This window comes from Colossoma macropomum, unplaced genomic scaffold (genome assembly GCF_904425465.1).
Source record: "Colossoma macropomum unplaced genomic scaffold, Colossoma_macropomum, whole genome shotgun sequence".
NCBI lineage: Eukaryota > Metazoa > Chordata > Actinopteri > Characiformes > Serrasalmidae > Colossoma > Colossoma macropomum.
Genome location: NW_023494791.1, coordinates 22,294,533 through 22,311,382, shown reverse-complemented (window position 1 = coordinate 22,311,382; position 16,850 = coordinate 22,294,533). Strand labels below are relative to the sequence as shown.

Sequence of the window (16,850 nt, the reverse complement as noted above, 5' to 3'; positions counted from 1 at the left end):
CAAATTGTAACAGTGTAAAGCAACAGAGTAGTGAAGAATCAAATTTACATCATTCCCTGCCCCCCTTCCCACCCCAAAACAGTCAATCAGCCAAAGACATGTTTGGCTTCCAAAGTTTGTTTTATTGTCTTTGTACTGGAGCTACATTCTTATTCAGCAGACCACCAATTAGCATCATGCCTAAATCATCACATTCCCAACAAAGTTGAGTTGTTAAAGAATCTCAAAGACTTGCTGATGCTGTTTCTTTCACTGTATGACAATGTTATTTAAAAAAAAAACAAAAAACAAAACAAAAAAAAACACATCTTACATAGATATTTTAAAGCTTGAATCATGTCCTAAGAAAAATGTGCCAGCAGGTATCAACGCTGAGGAAACCCATGATCTGTTGAAAAGGCCTCTGATATACCTTTACTGATATCTGTTAAAAGGGTACTTAAAATAAAAAAGTAGCATTTGGCCCATCTGTCGGAAACATGCCTGCTCATATCTTAGAGCTCTGCCACAGTAGTCTCAAGAGTGACACTACCCAATTTGAAGACTAGGAAAACCCAGTTCTGATGTATCTTGAAGGTGAGAGGAACTATTAAAAAACTACAAGAACTTTGGGTCAGACACCTGAGTGGGCTGTTGGAATTTTATTTGCCACTAGCTAAATCTCATGTCTGTATCTTATACATAAGTGGTACATCAGTGGATTTCTTTATCTCCATGGGTGGAATTCCAAATGGTTGTATGATGTATTTGTGTAATGCATAAAATAAAATTATGATGTACTAAATGCTAGTTTTAGGGTAGAATGCCCCTTTATTTACTGCCCACATAAAATTGCTCAGCAGCAAATAATGGCAAACTGGAATTCTGTGTATTTTGCTTGCTACAGCATATATCCAAAAAAACCATGACATGATTGTAGATTTGTTTTCAGGTCTGAAATTTTATTAGATTTTCTGATGCGAACAGAGTGACTCATAATACTGAAATACTGTAGCACTACTACTAGTTGATATATTTTTTAAGAATCCAAAACCACAAACCATTTCAGCATTAAAAACAGCTTGTTGCAAAAATAATAATGGAAAATAAGAGTTGAAGCACTGAGAGAAGGTAATTTGTCATTTTGTGTGATTGAACCATTACTCGTCAAGGAAGTACGAGTCTAAATCTCCCATCTCTTCCATTGCCTGTGTAGTGTTGGGTTGAGGTTGCACACTGGCACCATTAGCGGTTGTGTTTTCCTGAACTTTCTGGGGCATCTCCACCTCTTTCTTGATTTCCCTGCCTCCGCCAAGCAGCTTCTGACTCTCCATGAAGTACTGGTTCGGATGATTCAGAGAAAAGCCAGCATCTTCAATCTGTTTGGAAGAACGAGAAAGTTTAGACAATTCCATGACCTTCTGCTGACACTTCACAGTAATCCAATAGTCGACAGCTCACAGGATGGCGGATATTCAGATTAGGGCTGTGGTTTGTTTATGGAAATGTAATTCCTTTGCAAGCTGAAACAGACAACCTCACCCTCCTTTCTACCTCTGTGTATAAGGCTCAAAGTCGACCTGCTTTGAAGTTCCACTGACTGCTCCCACTGTGCTGCCTTGTCTCGAGACCTGAGTCCGCTCCCATTGTTTAAACTAAATGGAAACAGACTGTTTAACTCTACTTGAACTGGTGGAACATCACCAGGGCAGTGCACATCCCTAGTTCTCCAGAAATAAATCAAAGATCTGAGCCCATCCTTATCTCGGAGGGGAGAGCAGCTGGGTCGCTGGCGGTGTTTAAGTGGAAAACTGAGCGATCCATTACACCCAGATCCATTTCAGTGTTACCGCATTACAGCAAAAACCACACTGAAGTGCCCTCTCGGTGACAAATGAAAAATGCATAAACATGAAGCGTCTAAGCAAGGGCTCGGAAATGAATCAATCCCGAGGAGTTTTTGGAGAGAGCTCATTTCTGAACCCCCTCGCTCCGTGGCGAGGGGCAGTGCTTGTCTATGTGCCTCCCTGCTGCCTTTTCATTACTTTCTCTAGCGCTTGATTTATTGCCCTTGTGTAAATATTTCATCGGTGAAGTATTACATTTTGACCTTTAATAAATGCTGCCAGAGAGGGAGGAACAGTGGCGATCTATCTGTTCCAACTCCTGGATGTGAAAACAGGTGGGACACATGGCGGTGATTAAAGTCCCGCCACTTGGCCCAATAACCATATCTTTATGCCCGTGATGACTCCAGCATCTCAGATCAGACAATGGCTGAGGAGAAAGGGAATCCAGCGATGCACCAATAAGTATGCTTTATTGTGCACATTAACGTCAGTGATGCCTCTTCATACAGCTGACGTAAAATATGACTCATTCAATTTCAGATATGTGGCGTTCGTTGGTGCTGTGGAAGGGGTAGTTTATCTTTCAAGTCCTGTTAGCGTGAGCTGTTCATCAGGACAGACGTCTTATTTGTTTTGAGAGATCATAAGTTGTTCACATTGCTTGGCTTGCGGCTATCACTCATCAGCAACGACCCCTACTCTTTGTGCCCTCAGAACGACCACTAAATAGTGCCACTGGATCGCAGAGGCGCTGCCATTTTCACTGTTGGCCATTAAAAGCCATTATTGTGTCAATGACACATAACGACATTAAAGAAAGGGTTAGCCCAGATACAAACACACACATAAAACATCCCGGTAATGGGAAGGAATTTGGCCCTGCAGATTATGACTAGATCAGGGCATTTATGAACATTCTCAGAAATGCTGGGCTTCTGTCCTGATAGATATTAAAACAGCTGAGAAAAAAAAACAACAACAACAAAAAAAAAACAGCTGCATGGAACAACTTCACGATTTTAAAGGGATGTTTGACATGAGATTTATGATCACTGTTCATGCCAAGTATGAAGGTACGATGCTCAATATCTTCTCCACTCTATGTTTGACACTTATGGAAGCCTGTTTCTTCCACCTAAGGTGGGTGGGGAGGGGAAAGGGGTTTGGGAGGAGGCCATACAGTATGTCATAATAATGAAAAGGTTTCTTATAATTATGACGTACTATCTCACAATTATGACTTTGTATCTCATAATTATGACTTAGTGTCTCATAATAATGAGAAAGTGCAGAGTCAGTATTATGAGATACTAGGTCAACATGATGAAAAACAGGTCTTATTTATGAGATGCTAAATCATAAATTATGATTTTCAGAAATCATGACTTCAAGGACCAACCGTTCTCTGTTGTTGAGAGTGTTGGTTTTCATAGACACATTCTGCGGCCTATACACTTTTATAATTTTAGTAGTATTACTTTAAGAACTCCTTTAAGAACACGTTTATTCAAAAGCAAAAAACTTCCATTTTTCTTTCACATGTGGTTCAATTTAAATTTTGGCCTGGAGTTTTCATTACTGTGCATCGCTAATTTGTTTACAATGTATGTGGGCTATTATAATAAACAATTCTATTTTCCATGTGTGTCCATTGTTAAGTACACAACAGTTATTGTCATATACAATTCAGCTATCCTAAATTAAAAATAGTTTTTTCAGTGTATAACAGTCTCTGGTGCTGAGAAGATTTATAACCTGATATCCTTATACAGAATTCTCTTCCTTTATCCTCTAGTCTTGCATTTTGTATCATACCGATGACAAACATTAAAAGGTTTACCTCTCACTTTCATATCAAAGACTTTCTCCTTTTCACTCAAATTAACCTGTCACCAAGCAGACAGCGACTGTTTGCTCTGCACAGGTGTGTGCACACATTTTCACCCCTAACGCGTCAGCCGAACTGTTTCGGAGTGGAGGGACAGGGCACCTGCCACACAGCTAATCCTGACTGACACAGTTTGGAAGTGCTGTTCCCTCATGTGTGTGTATGTGTGTGTTTCTGGAGATTGTGCAGTTCCAACGCGAATGCTACAGTCGCCTGTCAAAATACCATAAGCACAGCAGGGACAGAAACGCCACAAGAAATCAGCGCACACTGAACTGTGTACCCCATTCATTTGCTTTCCCACTGGCTCTGACCCACAAATCCACAGCTTTTATGTCCTGGTTTATGGAACACATTATTGAACTCTGTAAAGCATGTCAGAGCAATCCAAACGGTCGATTTCAACAAAACACAGAAAAGATCTCCCAGATTTAGCACCCAAGCCACGCTGGTGCTCACTTTCCCTCCCAAAGAACAGCTAAATAATAACCTTGAATGCGACTGAAACTGCTGATCCAAAAGGTCCCTGCTAAAAAGCATTAGATCAAATAAATTAAAAATTCATACAAGGGTAAATTAATCTTAAGTGCTATAATAAACCCATAAAAATTAAGCAGCTACGACAGCTAATGATGGATGTGATTACAGTGGCCGGACTCTGTGGAGCGTCTCCGGAAGAACAGCAGGGCTGCCCCAGAGCTGCCAAAAACAGGCCCAATTAGACCGGGTCAGAATGAAAGGCGTCCTTACATTGTGTGTCAATTCAAAGTACTTCTGGCAGGCCAGCTGATAGTGCATTCCCTTGACAAGGTCCAAAATCTGTGAGAGAGAAAGACAAAGAGAGGAGCTGTTAAGAGATCCATTGGCAGACCAGTGCTCTTGGATTAATTTCCCCTTTGTGTTAAGGATCGTGTTTTCTGCTGCCTGTTGTTAATCACAGCATTTTCACCTGCCGTGTACAATTAATCTGAAACCATCATACAAAAATTCACCATCAATACCCAAAGATGATATGCATGTACAATATGACTTATCACATGCTCTCTCTTAATAGAAGTTTAAAATAATTCAAACTTAGGCTGCACAGTACTGACAAACACACTGCAATTTAGATACTCTGCAATATATTAAAATACAGTGGAAAACCTTTGGTGTGACGCGATACAGAATACAGTATTTCAAAGTTATTTATAATGCCTTGATTCCCCAAAATACCTGCAGAAACTCATCTGAATCATCTGTGATTAGTCAGAATGCTCAAAGCACATTAAAATATGACTTATTCGTTAGAGGGCTCACTTGCATATTGCAGCCTTCTGCAAAACCACAAACGCCAATATCACGAGTAGACATGCGCTAAATAAATGAATTAATTTTAAAAAATCAAGACAATTACATAATCTTTTATCACAGTTACCATAATACAGTATTTTTTCAACGTCATTAAACACGTACACCAATCAGGCATAACATTATGACCACCTCCTTGTTTCTACGCTCATTGTCCATTTTATCAGCTCCACTTACTATGTAGGTGCACTTTGTAGTTCTACAATTACAGACTGTAGTCCATCTGTTTCTCTGCATACTTTGTCAGCCCCCTTTTAGCCTGTTCTTCAGTGGTCAGGACCCCCATGGATCCAGCAGCACTACTGTGTCTGATCCACTCGTACCAGGGCAACACACACTAACACACCACCACCACATCAGCGTTACTGCAGTGCTGAGAATGATCCACCACCCAAATAGTACCTGCTCTGTGAGGGTCCATGGGGGTCCTGACCACTGAAGAACAGGGTAATGACAAATAAAACTTTACAATCAATAGTTCATGATGAAGCTTCCACAGAATGTGATTTAACATAGGGCAGACCAAGCTTTGCTCTTAGCATTTACTGTTTATGCTCTTTCTAACCTTCTCCTGATCAACATGGTGCACATAATCTCCAATACTTCTGTAATGATAACATGGTCACGTTTTTCCATAGTGGGCCAGGTAGATATGCAACAGAAACAGCTTTCAGCCGCTTGTTTTATTCATTCTGAAAACACAGTTGTATTCACCCAAAGAACTGCAATATCAGAGTGTTTTGTGCTACTGATGTGTGAATTTGTGTAACCTACTGCTGGTCAGTTCTCAAGGCTTAACTCCAACAGTTATTACTGAGCCTTACACTTGCCTTGGGTAACTGAGAGTCAGAAATAAAGTCTGGCCATAAAAACACAGAGTAGGCTCAGTGTGGGGGAAGACAGATGGGTTCAGAGAGAGTGTAGCAGATCTACCAGACTGCAATGAGTTTTTCCAACTCCTGATTATGGACAAAGAGCTGCACAAAACAGGTTCCTTGGCATTTAAGCTTGGAAAATGAGTATTAAAGTCAAAAGGCTAACTTTCAGAATGATAACCATAAACTAAATTATGAGGTTTAAAGAATACAGAAATGCACAGAAAGATGTGCCTAAATTAATCATTGATATTGTTAGGGGGGCTAATGTGACAAACGCTTAAAATCAACTTTATGGTGCTCTAATAAGGCCTTTTTGCTCACCCTTCAAAAGCTTTTGTAAGGTAAAAATTCTGAATATGCGACAAAGAAACCAACTTCACAAAGGAAGCATTTGGCCCGATATTGTTTCTGTTTTGTTTAAATTAATTAGTTGATTAACCAAACGACAGTTGACGGATCATTCAATTACAGAAATAAGTCAGCAGCCCTAGTGACTACCATATGAACACTTATTTGTCAGAATATCTTCAGGATATTCTATGTGAACAGAGGTTCAGCAAGACTTCTTGTGCTGGAACTTCCATTTAATGTATGGTGCTATGAATAACCAGAAGCCAATGACCGTAAGGGAGCAGGCACGGTACTAATTACTAAACTGAACGCAGCCTTCGGCAAATTAACTGCAGAGGCCTAATTTTGATTAATACACAATTGAATTTGGAGCCCCCAACTAAAGCGAACAACAGCTGTCTTTGGACATGGTCATTACTGGCTTTTCTGCTCGTTCCTCCACAGTAATCTGCTGTTTGAGAACGTGGGATTCTTTAGCCTTTCAACATATCCAGAAGTGAGAGTTACATGGCAGTGTTGGGTGCTCGCTGAGAAAGTGAAAAAGAGGTTAATTCTGCTTTTCCTACAGTACAGCTCGTTGCCGGCTGGCACCTGCTCCTTCTGGCCTCTGGTGTCACTTTGTCACCAGACAGGGTGACTGAGAGGGACTGATGTTCTGCATTTTAATCAGCCTCCTACGCAGGCCTCTCGCATTTCGCTGGAGTTTTTAATTATCCAGCGCACTGGGCTGGCGCTGCAGTGAGAGGAGGCTGCATGCTGCGAGAGCTCCTGGCCTTAACTCCACACTGCCACCATCGCCACGCTCTCTACCCACAGGTCCTCTCTGAACAGCCTGAGACTACGTGGGGGTTGAGGGGGGGTGGGGGCTAGAATGCTTGGGGTCACCAAAGAAATTGTGAATTTAATTTGATGAGAAATGTGCAGCCCTTGGGCTGGCTTGTCAGAGTGCATTAGCGAGCTGTCCACCATTTCCCTCAAACACACTGTGGGTCATGTTGGACAAGCTACCCATGGTAAGACTCAAAAGCACACAGCAGACAGGCACTTGCCCAAGAAGACTACATACGGGTTCTTTTTCATCAGAGCAAGTTAGACTGACTCTGTAGGAGTCTTGGGGTCTTTCCAATCATGCAGTTCTTCAACATAATCTTTCCTTCATGCACAAGCAGATGAGTTTATACTCGGACACACAGACTCATAAGTAGTGGAGAAAGGTGACAAGTTCAAAAACTAATCCCCTGCAGAGGGGTCCAGTGGCCTCGTTCCTACTAAAATTCCTTTACAACCCCACACCTTTTTATCAATAGGGGCCATTCTAAAAAACTTTGCTCATCATGTGTTCTGCCGACTCTATAAAGCACCTTGTGCTTGGACCCCAATGAATGCCATTTTCTATGTAATTTGTAGAGAGGTGCTTACCTCTCGCAGCATTCACGACAGCCAACACAACATGTTCTTAACATGTTCTACACCATTTAGACACAAACTAAATGAAAGCTGATGGTCTGCATACATCTCCACACATCACCCCTATCCTCCACCAGGCTTTATTGTTGGTTACCAATATCTCACTGTATCAAGTACAAACCTCTCCTGCTAACTTTTAAAGCCCTCCATGGTCTTGCACCTTCAATTCTCAGGGACCTTTCATCCTTACTCTCCTTCTCACTCCCTGAGAGCTTCTGGCACTGGACTTGTCGCAGTCCCACGCACAAGACTAATTAGTTGGTGGCAGGTCGTTCATTGGATTTTAGAACTCTCACCCCACAATCTCTGTGTGACTGCTCTACCCTCTCTTCTTTTAAAACTCAACTTCAAACCTTCCTCTTTACTGCACAACATATTTTTTTTCTCCAAGTATAATTTTATTTCTTGTTTTTTTTTATGTTGGGTTGTTTTGCTTCTAAAGGAAAGTGCCCTTGGGTTTGTGAAAGGTGTCATATAAACTGAAATTATTAGCCCTCATTTGCCAATGTCTTCCTAAGTTTTTCTCAAAGTTGTTCTTGAGTAAGGTCCTAGCAAAAAGTCTGTTAGATGTGTGACGTGTTCTTAAACTGCAGAATTGTTCACACGTTTGTGCTCGATGTGTAGATTCTGTTCTTCCTAAGAACAAATCCCAAATAAGAAAACATTGATGAATGTCAGAATCTTTGTAAAAACTGCACAAGTGTTTTTTAAAAAGACAATTCTTCTTAGGAACGGTTGGTAAATTATTACCATTACCATTATCATCATCATCATCATCATTTGTCTGGGTTGTTACAAGGCTAATTTACAGGTTAACCTTTTTTCGCTCACCCTTTTATTGGTGATTGAAGAAAACTATTGAAGAAAGAAATCTGAAATCTGAACATTATTTCCGTACTGGCACCCTAGTTCTGATTGGTATATAAAAACTAAATACTATATTTGTGGGTTGACCGAATAATGATAGCAAACTGCCACTGTGCTGTGTTTGGGGCAGAGGAGAGATTCTCCCTAATAATTCTCTCCTGGTAGTAGACATGAAGAGGATGTGTCACTATGCACAATGCCAAGCGTTGCCTGCAGTGATGCAAAACCACTGGACTCTGAAGCAGTGGAAACATGCTTCACAGTATGGCAGTGTGGATGCCAGGAGAACACTACAGACCCAAATGCATAGTGCCATCATTAAAGTTAGGGATAGTCTGTTTTTATGGATTTGGGCTCAGTCCTTTGGTTCCAGTGAAGAGTAATGTTAATTCTCCAGCATACAAAGATTTTATACAATTGCACACTTCCAAAGTTTGGGCCCTTTCCTGTGTACAAAGAGCCAGGCCTTATTGTCCAACATCAATGCCTGACCTCACAATGCTCTTTTGACTGAATGGTCAAAAATTATCCAAGGACACATTCAAAATCTTCCCAGAAGAGTGGAGGTCATTGTAGACACAAAAGCAGTGGTGCACTTCATATTAATGCACATGGTTTTTGTAACGGAATTTAAAACAAGCTCATATAGGTGTGGTGGTCATACTTTTGTCAATATAGAGCGCATGTTTCACTGGATATTATAATCAATAATAAATTCCAACATATCAAAATCAACACAATTTTACCTTCAGATTATGACGCACCATTGCATTTTTACACTTCTAAATGGTAACCTCATATATGGTAAGTGATATCAGGTGTTAGGTTAGTCATACCACACACACACACACACACACAAACACCATGTAAATCTACTTATTCCTTTAGTTCTGTAATAGTTGACTCGAGGTGGACTGGAACCAAGGCTTCTGTTCCCAGCAGTCTTGAACCTCATATTAGGTACTATTTGCTTTTATTTGGATATAATTAAAAAAAAAAAAATCCAAAACGTTCTTGCATTTTCACGTGAACAATGAATAATGTGTAAGGCTCAAACACCATTTTTTTTACCAGTCTAATGCACTCTTTTCTAAGACTATGACAAGTTATATTTGGTACTATTTGCTTTTCCTCAGATACATTAATACAAAAGTATCCTTCAAGACTTTGATATTTTCTTTTATTTTCATGGGGACAAGGTGAAGAATGCATTAAAAAAATAATCCAATCTAAAGCACCCAACTGGAGCCGAATACTTTTTTCAGTGCACAATGAACATCCATATTTAACACCTAACTTTATAGGCTAATTACAATAAGTCCATTAACTGCATCGGTGTCTGAGACAATCTCAAGTTATTGCCTGTCCTTTATAACATCATTTCATGTCTTAAAAAGCTGCCAAAATGTGTGTTCTGAAACGCTGGTTTTCAAATCCTGGGTTACAGCCCTCAGAAGGGTCAGACAGAACTAAAAACGCTTGGGTGAAATTACACACAAACCACCTCCAGTAACAGAGAACTAAATAGCATGTGGAGAGTTTAAGGTTCTCAATCCCTTACAGATAACAAGGGAAATAGATACCATTTCAAAGATCAGTGTCCTTTGGTCATCTTCAGGTGCATTTTTAAGTGGAAACTTTGTCTCCTGTGTGTGATAATGGCAAAAAGACCTCACAAAAGAGGCAGGCCAATCCTCAAATTCATAAATTAATTCAGATATTCTAACAAAATATTAACAAAATCTACACAAAAGGAAATCAATCTGTTTTTCAGAGATTTTGACTAAACACACACACAAAAAAAAAAACATTTGAGAACCCATTTATTACATCATTTGACTAATAAATTCTCTCATAACTACGTCAAAAGTCAAAGTAATAAGTTTGAGAATGTGTAAGTATGGCCATAAGACAGCACTGTACGTGTCTTTAATACCATCAAACTGAAGGCCTACATTTCTGTTCAGTCTGTTCTCTTTGGGGCTGTTTATGACTCATTGATTAACTGTTACCTGATCAACGCTTTCCGATAAAAAATGAAATTTCCAATAAACAAGTGATATTTGAATAGCCAGGTTTTTCATTCAACTTTAAGACCGTTTTCAATTGCATGAAAGAGAGTGCAAGACTAACTTGTTCTGGAAGCCCTACTGGGTCTTCTGGAGTCAACTCCAACACCCTGTCTCCTGCCACTGGAGTGGATGGAGCTGACTCCTCAACCCAACTTAATTACAAGGTGATACAGCAGAGATTAAACCTTGTTTATGTATGTAGTTTACAACATTCTTGCAACTAAGGTATTAAGCCACATGACACAGTGCTAAGGCAGGCTACAAGTGACTTTTCTCAAATGTCATGTTGCTTTTGTTGCGTTCACATAGTGTGTGATCACACATTTCCACCAGAGAGTTTACCAAATGCCTAAATCTTACACAGTGCAGTTTTAACCAATACATATGAGGTTCAAGCTAGCCCCAGTCAGGCCATACTAGTTAACTTGGGCTAAAATGTGGTAAATGTAATTAAGCAAGCTATATTACATGACTGTTATATCTGTTATGACAGACTGCGTTTTTATTCAATAAAGCCTAAAGCTTTGCTTATTTAAAATGCAGTGCTGTGTTTGATGTTATTATGGGTCAAAAGAATTGGCCAGACTTTGCAACCCTAATTCCCTTTGTAAAACCTTACAATTGTCATGAATCTGTTCTCTAGCAGCCAAACACTCACAACCATAGTGTTTCAAGATGAACACACTAAAGCTTGTTACAGCAGCCCATGACACTGAGCTCAGCTTAAAGCCCTCAGAGTCCACATAATGGAGAATAGCCATAATCCTGTGTGCAAGACTTCAATTCAACTGACAGTGAGAGTGAGCCTGCATTGTGTCTCTGTGTGTGTGTGTGTGTGTGTGTGTGTGTGTGTGTGTGTGTGTGTGTGTGTGTGTGTAGACCCACCTGAACGATCCCACTGGGGGAGAGCTTATAAGACTGTAGCTTCTGCTTCAGTAGCTCCGGGTCACTGTGGCGGAATGGACACCCTGAGAGGAGGAGGAGGAGGAGGAGGAGGAGGAGGAGGAGGAGGAGGAAGACAGGAGAACAGCACAGGTAAGAACTGGTTAGCAAGGTTCACAGTATAATTAGTGCAGTAATTATTATTCTGTTGACAGTGGCTTGGAACTTCTGCCATGATTGATTCATTGTGTGTTTTGTGGCCATAACTCAAAAAATGTGTTTAAGAGACATTATCCTGAGTGTTGGCTCCGGGGAATCAGAATGGTTTCATCACATACGAAATGAACGTCCTCGTCGGCTATAACTCACCGTGGTAGTCGCCTTGGCTGGGTGGATTTGACAAAATCACCTTCATACAACTGTAGGGGGTGTAGTCTGTTCGCTTTCCTTCCTTTCCAAACATGTGGCGGATGCTGTAGGCATATGCTTTGTCAAACTAGGGAGCGAGACACAGGGAGAGAGAGCAAACGAGGGAGGGGGAGAGAGAGGGAGAGACTGTCAGATTGAGGAAGAGAACATATCTGAACAGCAAGAGGGGTGCAGTGGACTGGGCTGGGAGTGCTGAGGTTGGGGGTGAAAGAGACATTGTCGTTCATCAAGTGGATCCTGGCAGGATGTTTTCTACAATGAAATACTGAGCTATCAGTGGGGACCTGCTGCAGAGGCATTGCCAAACTACAGATAGCTGTGACTGGATTATGGATAATGTGTCTGCTCTGTCTCCTATGTCTCTATTCTCTGGCTTACAAGCACAAGTACATACTCTGAATTGTGTCCACCTAGAATAAAAGTGATAATAAAAATAACAAATAGAGAAATGCATATATCCACAGAAGCATCTAGACATTCAGAACAGACATTAAACCATCCTAAATGTAGTTTACATCACTACTGCAGCTAGAATATTTTGCCACAGCCGTTTTTTTTTTTTTTAAAAAAACACGTTTTTTGAATATCATGTTGCTTCTGTCGAGTGTAGCCTTAAGCTTTAGCCTGCAAAGGTCCTTTGCAGGATGCAAAAGTTAGCCTATGTAGTTATTTCCATGACAAAAAAGCTTAAAAGCTGCAAGCTAGTGTAAGATGATCTGTGGATCTCTCCAACTGAAAGACCCTGAATTTAACTGTGTATCCATGAGGGATGATTTCCATATAACCAAAAAGTGAAATGACTTCAATAGGCGCACTGAATATATAAACATAACTAGCCAGCATTTGGCCAGAACAATGAATGAACCCGATGTAAATATGATTTATCACAACAATATTGGTTATATTTAAAATTACTTTGGTTAAATGTCAAATTTTGATACTTAACGGAGACCACGGCCCACTGCTCTAGTCAGTGCTCTGGAGTACAATGGAGAGCTCAAGCAAACATGGCAGCTAGTGAAACACTGTAGTTAGCAAACAGATTTTTTTTCCCCCTGCAAGATGTAATGTCTATTTGTACTGCATGTACTCTATAATCCTCATCTGCACAAGGAAACTGACTTTCTGGCCACGCTAACTTACATGACATCCATAGGCTAACGACAGGTTTGTTGTCTGTCAGACATTGTGGTCAAGTGCACCATTGCCTCCTACTTTGAGCTCTGCCTTCACGAGGCATTAGATTGGTTTGCAAATTTCACACTTAGTTTGTTCCTACCCTAAAAAGTCTATGGTCCCACCAACATTTAGCCCAAAATTTTTCACGTTTGTCTAGACACTTTCATTATGAGTTCACATCTGGCTTTGCAAGACTGTAACAGGACACAAACTTTGCTACGTTCATGGAGGTTATTATTGGCAAAGGCCATCATCACAAAAAGAATACTTTGCCAAATACATAAATATTCTTTTCATGCAAGATGAGAAAACAGCAGAGATTCAAAGAGATTACCTCACAAAGCTATTATCATACATATCAAAACGCTGATGTGAAATCTACACAGCCATTTCCCCAGCATAAGAACCTTAATGTGTGCACTCCCTGACTTGAGGAATATTGCATATGCTTAAGAAACTATTAGAGTGCTAGCATTCGATGAGGGTCACTGCATTCAATCTCAGTGGTGAACTCAACACACCAATAATGTACATTCTGGTAGCCATCCAAACGGAAAATCCAGCCTCCCTCTGTTGGTTGTCAGGACTGGGAGTGAGAAGGTGTTCTTTATCCAGTGCACTCAAAGGCCATTACTACTATAATAAAACCTGCGAACTTGGCAAGGTGACTTCTCGCAGGCTCGCTGTAGTTAAAGAGGCAATAAAATCAGCTTAACCACATTAACAGAATGTGAGTGGTTTATGGATTTAGGAAGACTCCTGTTTTATAATAATAACATACCAGTCCAGATACAGTTGTTGGAAATGATATGTGCAAAGAATCATATTTCAAGATCCACCACCAAACTTAAGTGTTAGGCTGTTTTCACACCTAGTTCATTTGAGAAAGCCCAAACTAGAGCTTGAGGTTTTTAATGACATTGTATCCTTTTCATTTAATTCGGTTGGTTTCACATTGCAATGGCTAAAGTGCACCAAATTACATATTTGAGTGCTTGTTTACTGGGCAGAATTTTTGCAGGAATACAAGTGGCCTGTTGCTGTCATATTTGCTACCATTTGAGACAAAACAACTCCTACTTTGTCTGAAAACAGAGACGCTTATTGGTGAAATGCATCACAGTCAATGCAATAATAAACCTCTCGTGATTTCTGTTTATTTATGATTGGTTGGCCAATTTGAACGTAACCAATCAGGATGCTAAAGCAATATATTCTGTACTGCTTGTGCCAAAATCATAGGCATTGCTTTGTTGTTATTTTATTGCTTGCCTGCTGCTATCAGCTGCAGCTTATGCTGCAGGAACGATATGAGAATTTGAAAAGAGTCAGATATTAAAACAGATTATGTGGACAGTGTAGTGCTAAGGTGCTACTAGAAGAAGTAGACAAACATGCTCTGATGCTAATTTTCCCCTTTTGGTGCGAACAATTACAAAAAAATCCCTTCAAATTCCCAAAAAGCAGCAAACTGAGCCAGGGCTAATTTGGAAGCGAACAAAGACTGGCAATTTTTGTGCTGGATCAGAGTTCAGTTGTTTAGTTCACACCTGAGCACGAGTGAAGCGTCACACCAGTTCAAAACAGACCAAATTACAGAAAATTTTCCATAGGTATGCACCAAACGAGGCAGGTGTGAATGTGCCCACAGACTACGTTTAGATCACCATATTGACTTTCCACTAAAAAGACACACCAGCGCTATTATGGTGTGAGACCAGATCTACAATACACCAAACGTGAATAAAACTCCACTTCTTCACAGCATATAGTGAGACAGTCATTCACTCTCTTAAGCAAGCACTCAGTCAGTGGGTCACCTGCACACTTGTGCTGCCTTTCTCTCTCCCCCTGCAAGCTGAGCTCATTAAAATGCAACTAATTACTGTATTAATGTCAACAGCCGCTCCCTTAATGTATGCAAATGCACATCGGAGGCATTTCATACCTATTCCAAGGCGAAGCTTGGAAAAAAAATCCGGACTGAAATAAATTGGCGAGGTAATTGGTCATGAATTTGCAACAGCATGTAAAAAAGCCTCCTGGCACTGGATGTTCTGAAGCAGCAGCAGGCACGAAGATGCTCAGCTCTTCTGAAAATTGTGCCTTTTGGACCGCTTAAACCTGAGAGCTACTTCTGAATTGTGCCTTAACAATTCGCAAAACTCAGAAAGATATGAACAGAGCCTGCCTTATATACACTGGAAAGAGCAGAAATCCTCAAAAATTTATATCCCCGCCCCAAGCCCAAATGCAACCACTACTGCAATCCTGATCAAAAATATCAACTCTTTAAAAAAAAGCAAATCAAGTGATGGCATGAAACTGAAAAGCGGGAAAACCAGCAAACATCAGCTTATGAAGGTTATTTTCCACAACAGACTGGCGCCTCAACATCTACTGATCAGAGACATTTCAAAGTATCACTACTCAGGGTTCATGAAAGGCCCTTCAACTCCCAAAAGTCTGTTCACTCTATTGAAGGGATTAGGAGTGTGTTAGGTAAATAGAAAACAGAAAAACAGTTAGCTAACACTGCTCACTGATTTCATACTATATGTCTTGTGGGACTGCAGCTAAGATTCAAGCCACTGGAGGAAATCGCACACAAGTGCGCACAAGCACACACCTACAAATAAATCATATCATCCTCATTGTGTGCTTGCATGCACCTCAAATGGAAGCAGGATCTCAGCATGACTGCCTGCAGACAGGCCATTGTAGGTGATGTGGCACTAGCCCCAGTGCATCTTAAAGTTAATGCTATTAAAACGCTTTCCCTTTAATCGCCACTGCAAGGCTCTTTACAAAGAGAATCTCTGAAGAGAGGCAACTTCGCACAATGGGCCAAAAAAAAAGAAGAAGGAAAAAAGAAAAAACACTGACTGTTCCAAACAATACCTTACAACGTCTTGACTTTATCTCTAAAATACAGCCAAGACTAGAGCTCTGATGAATACCTGACCTTCTTATTACACTGAAAAATAAATAAGTTAAAAATACATCTGGCACAGGGCTCCACGATATGGTCCAAATACCATATTGCAATTATATTGCTACATATTGCGATATATCTTGAAATATTAAAAAGAAACTGGCGAGGCCTCAAAAGACAGTGGAAAATTTACTCTATCACAGTCCAGCTGCTTATTAGTGGCCGATAGAAATGCACCAGTTTTAACGGAAAACTGTGATAAAACATTACATTACAGTTCTCTTTCCCAACACAGCGATTATCAGAAAGGTGAGAAAAATGTAATATCACAGAAAGTGTACGATACACAATATGTGACAATATTTTTGCTGACATCTTAGAACAAAGTAGTGCCACATTAAAAAAAAATACTATCAAAACCTCCAGTTAAATAGCACCACTTATACTCTTTGTGACCAAATATGCAATTAGGAAGTGTTTTTTTTTATTTTAAATACTGACGATATTAGTAATATGCTCGGAATAGCATATTGTGTCATATTGTAAGGGAGTTTACCACAATAACGATTAATAGTGTTATGTTGCCCAGCCCTAAATTATTGCCTTTGACGCATTGTTATCGGGCTACTGGTCCATCATCACCAAAATCTGATTACATCACCCTCTCTCTTAGGTCTATACCAGGGGTAACACGCGGCTTTTTTACTGCCCTGTTGCGACTCC

General features: G+C 40.3%; 1 protein-coding gene across 2 annotated transcripts in view; it reads right to left on the bottom strand.

The window, feature by feature from the left end:
• Positions 1 to 312: 312 nt before the first annotated feature.
• prim2 (DNA primase subunit 2) overlaps positions 313 to 16,850 on the bottom strand; it is a 66,406-nt gene continuing 49,868 nt past the window's right edge. For both annotated transcript variants that reach the window (XM_036574429.1, XM_036574430.1), the window contains exons 11-14: positions 11,954 to 12,080; positions 11,588 to 11,670; positions 4,468 to 4,536; positions 313 to 1,358 (exon numbers count right to left, since the gene is read on the bottom strand). In XM_036574429.1, the coding sequence (XP_036430322.1) occupies positions 1,140 to 1,358; positions 4,468 to 4,536; positions 11,588 to 11,670; positions 11,954 to 12,080 (498 nt within the window). In that variant the 3' untranslated portion in view covers positions 313 to 1,139. The remainder of the gene's footprint in view (positions 1,359 to 4,467; positions 4,537 to 11,587; positions 11,671 to 11,953; positions 12,081 to 16,850) is intronic.